Below are 6,451 nucleotides of genomic sequence, written 5' to 3'. Positions count from 1 at the left end.
AGCACCGGTCCATATGCGCTACGTTCGCTACGAGAATTTCTATTCGGACCGGTCAGGATCGAAATCAAAATGTCGGAAATGAACGAGGCCGGGCAAACTGGGATTATGAAATCGAAGAGATGGTTTCAATTGCGAATTGAGGCGGGCGGGCGTCGCCTGGGCATCATCATTGCTGAAACATCGTCGCAGTAACAGGAACCAAAATTATTGTGAACACGGTGAAAAAAGTGACGACAAAAATTCCGAGTTCTACAAGGAAAAATGCCTTGAAATCACTTTTTAGGTTCCTGAAAACCATCATGTGAAGTGAACTCGGCGCACCTAACTAAGAATGCCACCTGGTGGGATTTGCACAGCGTAACTATAAAAGATTTATAGTGAGAATGGAATAAAAAAAGCGAACCTTTTCAAACATTTTAATTCCGTTGTAACACATAAATATTTTTAGCACTGTATAGAAGTTGAAGGACAAGCTACACTTTTGAAATTTTTTTCGACAAAAATTGAAATTGAGAAGAAACCATGTTTGAAGTGAAAAAGTGCGCTTGGGGATTCTTACTTCGATGTTTTCATTAGAAAATTTATATTACACATTTTGCGTGGATGTGGATGGAAGGGAATCAGCGACATCACTGGTAGCCCTGAAAAAATAAGCGTCGAGGGATTTCTGAGTGGCGGCTTTCTTTTTGTCGCGGTAGAGTTCCCTGTAACAGGCCATATCACCCTCAATAGCCCTATACACATGTGAACTCCTCTCAAAGTCAGGGTCACAGTCTCGGAAAATTCCTATTCCCCTCTCAATTAGTTTTATGGCTTCACTTAAGTTTTTTGCATTAAGCTGCTTCGCTTCCACTTCCCCGGAATCTTCCTTGGCCTCTTCCAAAGCCTTCAGTCCTTCAAGATTTTGAAGGTCCTCTGTCTACAATTCCTCTCCGTGGGATGAAATCAACTCCTCCACATCATCGAGAGAAACTTCCAGGCCCAGGTCCTTCGCGATTCCAACAATTTCTTCATGAATGTGTTCCTCATCCTCAAACCCTTCGAAACCGGTAGCGTTGCCAGGAAGAACCTTTCCCCACGCCTTTTGCATTGTGGAGCACTTCACATCTTTCCATGCGTTAGAAATATTTTCTATTGTGTCTTTCACATTGTATGACTTCCAAAACTCGCGAAGAGTTACAGAAGACTCCCCTTCAACTGCACCCATTGCCTGCGCAAAGTTCCGATGAAGATAGTGTGATTTAAAGGTCTTTATGACGGCCTGATCCATGGGCTCTGCGCAAAGTTCCGACGAAGATAGTGTGATTTAAAGGTCTTTATGACGGCCTGATCAATGGGCTGCAGCAAGGATGTGGTGTTCGGAGGTAGGAACACAACTTTTACATTCTCACAGTCATTGCCGATACTGGGAGGATGACCGGGGCAGTTGTCCAACAGGAGCAAAATCTTATGGGAAAGATTCATTCGCTTGCAGTATTGTTTTACGGCGGGAAGAAAATGGTCGTTAAACCATTCACTGAAGATAGACTGTGTCACCCAAGCCTTTTTATTAGCCTTCCAAACTACAGGCAAGCGATGTTTTACCATCCCTTTAAGTGCCCTAGGGTTCTGCGAATGATACACAAGCATTGGTTTCAGTTTCATATCACCAGATGCATTGCCCCCCAAAAGTATCGTCATACGACCTTTCACCATCTTAAAACCTGGAATGGACTTCTCCTCCTTGGAGATATATGTTCTAGAAGGCATCCGTTTCCAGAATAAACCAGTCTCATTGCAATTAAATATTTGCTGAGGTAAGTAACCGCCTTCCTCAACAATTTCTCGAAGCATTTCAACGAATGCGCTGGCAGCTTCACCATCAGCACTGGCTGCCTCGCCACTCCTTTTCACAACACCACGCAAATTAGATCGCTTTTTATAGCGATCGAACCACCCTCGACTAGCCGTGAAAGGTTCCGGATTAGGTGTATCTTTGGTAAGGTCACCATATATGGCCAATGCCTTTCTATGGAATCTAGCCAAATCAACTGGCTGATTTTTTTGTACTTCACTCTCAAACCACAACGTTAACAAACGTTCCATTTCCACTAGAACGGTGTTTGTATTTCGTGATAAATGTTTTGCGCCCAAGGGAGTTGCAACTCTTCTTCTTCTTCTTCTTTAATTCTTAAGAATCTTCTATAATTAATCAAGAGTGATTTTCCCCACCGCTGATCTTCGTCTGCAGTGCTAAAGCAGACAGCCAAATAAACTTGAAACAATCCTTGTCAGCAAATTAATGAAATGACTCCCATTTATGAAGTAATTCTGATGTAAATATTAACCCTTGAATAGCCTTACATTAAAATTCAATGATCCCGGTGCTTTTGCGACCGATTATAATTTTAATAAAAGAACGCAGAAAACGTCGAAGGAGCAGGAACTCGTCCACAGATAATCTGAAAAATGGATAAACCTCAGCCGTAAATTAGGAGCCTGCCATATTGGTTTCAGGTGTAGCTAAAATCGTATTACATAGGGCCAAATATACCCTAGCATTCAACCATTATTAGCTTTCTAATGTTGCACTCATAATAACCATGATTTCATTTGTGGAAAGCATGGGAAGCTTGAATGCATACCAAAATATTATTCTATGATGTATTACAAATGGAAATGTGTTGGATAAGAAAAGAGCAGAAGAAAAAGAAAAAGGTAGAATTCCTTCCGACTACAATGATTTTTCACCAGCTAGTATGGTTACTTATCATAGTTGAAATTTCAAGAGAGGTGACACTACTGTTACATAAAACAAGTGCTTCAATATCAGTCCTCCATCAATTATCATATTTTTCAATAAATTCCCTACCTGATAAGGGGCAGAAAAAGGAAACAGAGTGAAGCCAAAATTGACAGCTTGTCACAAATGCTTGCAGCAAAATTTTACCACATCCAGCAAAATTTGCAATCAATGGATTTAATATCAAAGAAGTATGAGAATACAGCTTATTTTCAAATTCACACTTACCACTTAAATTGTTTTGCATTTTCCAAAAACTGAATGTGTCACAAAATTCACTGATGGGATCTTGCATGGATGAATGATTTTATTCTCTGGAAAGGAAAATGTTTATTAATTTCAACTTAGGTGTAAATCTTTGAAATTCTTGTGTGAGAGAATTGTCAATATATGGTAGGACTAAAAAAATTGGTAATCAATTGTTCAGATTGAGTAGATAAATTCATCTCACGATTTCAATTTATTCATCATACTCATCAATAAATCGCTTATAATGATTGCTATGATTGGTATAAAGACTAGTGCCACTGAATTCATATGAAGCAGGACCAAAATAACCTGACTTGGAACATTCCAGGACATTAATTTTACATTCACTGCACCATGGATTTCATTTGTAGAATTTAGATCGTGTACGTAAATGAAATATTTTCTGGGCCTAAATGGGCACTCTGGCAAAAAGCTTTTTTTACAACTTCACGTGCAATGCAATAAATATCAAATAGGTTGTATCCAATTAAAAAAATTTCTACCTAAGTTTATAAAATTCTGCATAAAAATCAGCATTGTTTGGCTATTTATGGTGCTGGTTTCATTACTAACACGACCCCAAAGCTCTCACTCTCTTCTAATCAATCATTAAAATGATAATGATTTACAGCAAGTGACGCTGAACACTCAAGACTTAGGGCCAAAAAAAAGTCCTAAGTGGAGCCTTCCAGCATGTTAATTTTGCATTATATATGGCTTCGATTTCATTAATGGATATCGGGGGGATTGTTGAATGCGTGAACAAATTAATAATTTTATTCTTTACAAAGCAAAATGTTTACTGTGAGAAATAAATTAGTATAAAATGTTTTGCTAAAACAATTGTTGCCTTAACGTTAACAATGATTTACTACTTCTGATTAGTACTTGGTATTTTGGCAAGATTTTTTGCTTAATTGCGCAGATTATAAAAAACACGACTACCTATTTCTCGTCCCTTTTCTAATTCTTGCTCCTTCACATTTGGGTCCTGATTTCATCTTAGCCATTTGTTTTCATACATGCTATGGGTGATGGTCCTATCATTCGAAGTGATTGTAATTCTTTTAGGATTTCAAGCTCTGCATTCCAAGTATTTATTTTTACAAAAATAATTAAAGATTCGTAGATAACTGTATTGATGCTAAATCCATCACCTCAATCATTTGCAAGCAAAGACATCGTGGCGCTATTTTAACCCTCATATGGATTTACAAATTTAGTTACGTCGTTGGATTTACGGCGCCGCAGCGGCGCTTCGTCATTTGTTGTTTATATCTTTCAAAGTTAGGCTGACTTTACTAGTTTTCTGATTGATAATGGTAAATACATCTATTATCTTTATTTCTCACCGTGTTTTGCTAGATTTAACCCATTATTGTGGAAGTTATAACAAAAAATCTTGAATGCTGCATTCTTATCCATTTGTTGCCGTAATGCTCTCTATTTCTGTTCCCTTTGTCAGTTATTTTCAAATGAAAGTTTTAATTTCTTGTGTAATGGTTGTTTGAAATATTTTTTTCTGATATGCAGTGCTGGAAAAACTCTGCTTTTTAATGTTTATATTGTTTATATTTTTATGTATCTAAATACTAAAAATGAGGGCCGAATAATTTGCTTAACTGCTGCAATATGGCATAATTTGCTTCACTGCGTTCACCCATATGTTCTATCTTTGCAGTGTATATAGAAGGATAAGTTGTTTAACTTTAATAATCAAATAGCTGTAGGAGCAGTGAGAAGAGACGAGTGTTACTTTCGTGATTTTTACAGGATTCTGGCGATCAAGACAAATCTTACGAATATTCTGGGAGCTTATATCCTGCAATTAAAAGAATCAAGTCTTATGGGTTTTTAAATATAAAGAATGTGGGTTAATAAGCGATGTGTCAAAGAACCCAACGCCGTGGAGGTGGAGCTAGAGGAGCTGGTATTTTTTCTTACCACGGAGCCCCATTCCCTCACTGAGAACGTTTCCTTAGAGATGAACGGGTGAATGTGATGCGTGGAAGTGCACCAGAAGAGGTTTACTCCTGGATTGGTGGGAAATCCAAAAAAAAAATAACTTCTTAGAAGTATGGGTTATAGGTGGTAGGGAAGAAGGAACAGGCGCCTACTTTCTTTTGTCCAGCTCTGCTTGAGGGACTGAGGGAAGAATGCTCTGGGTTGACAAAAATACCCTCACGCTGGGAGGACTTCCTTCACCTTTTCTTTCCCTACCGTTTCACTGACCCAAACATTGAGACTCACTAAGCTTCCTTATTCGTCATTCAACGCCCTCTCCCCCCCTCCCACAAAACTTGATTGAACTTCTCTCCACCCTAATGACCCACCCAAGTTGGACCTTCTTGGAACTGAAGGGACCCTATTGGAAATTTCTTATAAGTCTTACAGAAATTCTTATAAGAATTCTGTAAGACTTATAGATATCTATAAGTCTTACAGAATTCTGATAGGATTCTATAAGTCTTACAGAATTCTTATAGGATTCTATAAGTCTTACAGAAATTCTTATAAGAACTTTGCATTTCTTATAGCATTCTATAAGAATGTTGCGCAGGTCACATAACTTTCAGGTTTTTATCCGGCATGCATTTAAGTCACCATAACTTATGTTGGCAATTTATAATTATTTAAGAAATTCTTATAAGAATTTTTTGGAAATAATGTATAACTCTTTGTTAAGTAATGTTCTGCTAATTTATTGGCGTTTTCAGCATGGTATTTGACATAAATGGTTCCAAGAAGTTGAGGCTTCTTCTTATGAGACTTGTTAATATATATCCCTAAGAGCACACAAAAAATTGTACACTTATAAAATCTGTCTGTTTCGAGTCTATAGATTACTTAACCGATGGAAGTTTGATATGGGCCATGAATAAGCACGATGTATACTACGATTGCATACGTTGCAGGATACGGTTGCCATGGAAACCTTGTTTGGTTGTTAGGTTGCTAGGTATTGCTTTTATATGTTAATCATTCACCATGTTTTTGTGTGACCTGTTTAATGAAATAAGTCGTGTGCTTCTAACAAAAATAAGGCATTGACCTCATTTGGTAAGTCTTACAAAACTGGCATTCCTAAAATCATGTCAACTTAAACAAACAGTTTCGTGGAATTTTAAACTTTTCATCATTAATTTAGATAGACTTGTATATTTTTCAGATTGTGAAATATCTAATATAAGTGGAAGTTTTAATGAAAACAGTGTTTCAATGGACAAAGTGAGTGATTTAGTCGTCTCTGGAGAGAATGAATTTGTATGAGTAAACCTAAATAACATCTGCAAAATTATTATTTTATGGAAAATACATCAACTATTATTCTCAATCAGTGTTTCTGGGATTCCTATTAATTTCCCTAAATCTTGCACTAATTGTTAGTCATATTCTACCTATCCTTTTCTCCAAATGGCA

The 6,451-nt window shown here is 37.3% G+C and overlaps 1 protein-coding gene across 1 annotated transcript; it reads right to left on the bottom strand.

Moving 5' to 3' along the window:
• Positions 1-1,251: 1,251 nt before the first annotated feature.
• LOC124171202 (tigger transposable element-derived protein 1-like) lies at positions 1,252-2,085 on the bottom strand. Its single transcript, XM_046550344.1, has one exon. It carries the CDS (start codon positions 2,083-2,085, stop codon positions 1,252-1,254), a length of 834 nt encoding a protein of 277 aa, XP_046406300.1.
• Between the last annotated feature and the right edge of the window lie 4,366 nt (positions 2,086-6,451).

This window comes from Ischnura elegans, chromosome X (assembly GCF_921293095.1).
Source record: "Ischnura elegans chromosome X, ioIscEleg1.1, whole genome shotgun sequence".
Classification (NCBI taxonomy): Eukaryota; Metazoa; Arthropoda; class Insecta; order Odonata; family Coenagrionidae; genus Ischnura; species Ischnura elegans.
This window is presented reverse-complemented; position numbering and strand designations above follow the sequence as displayed.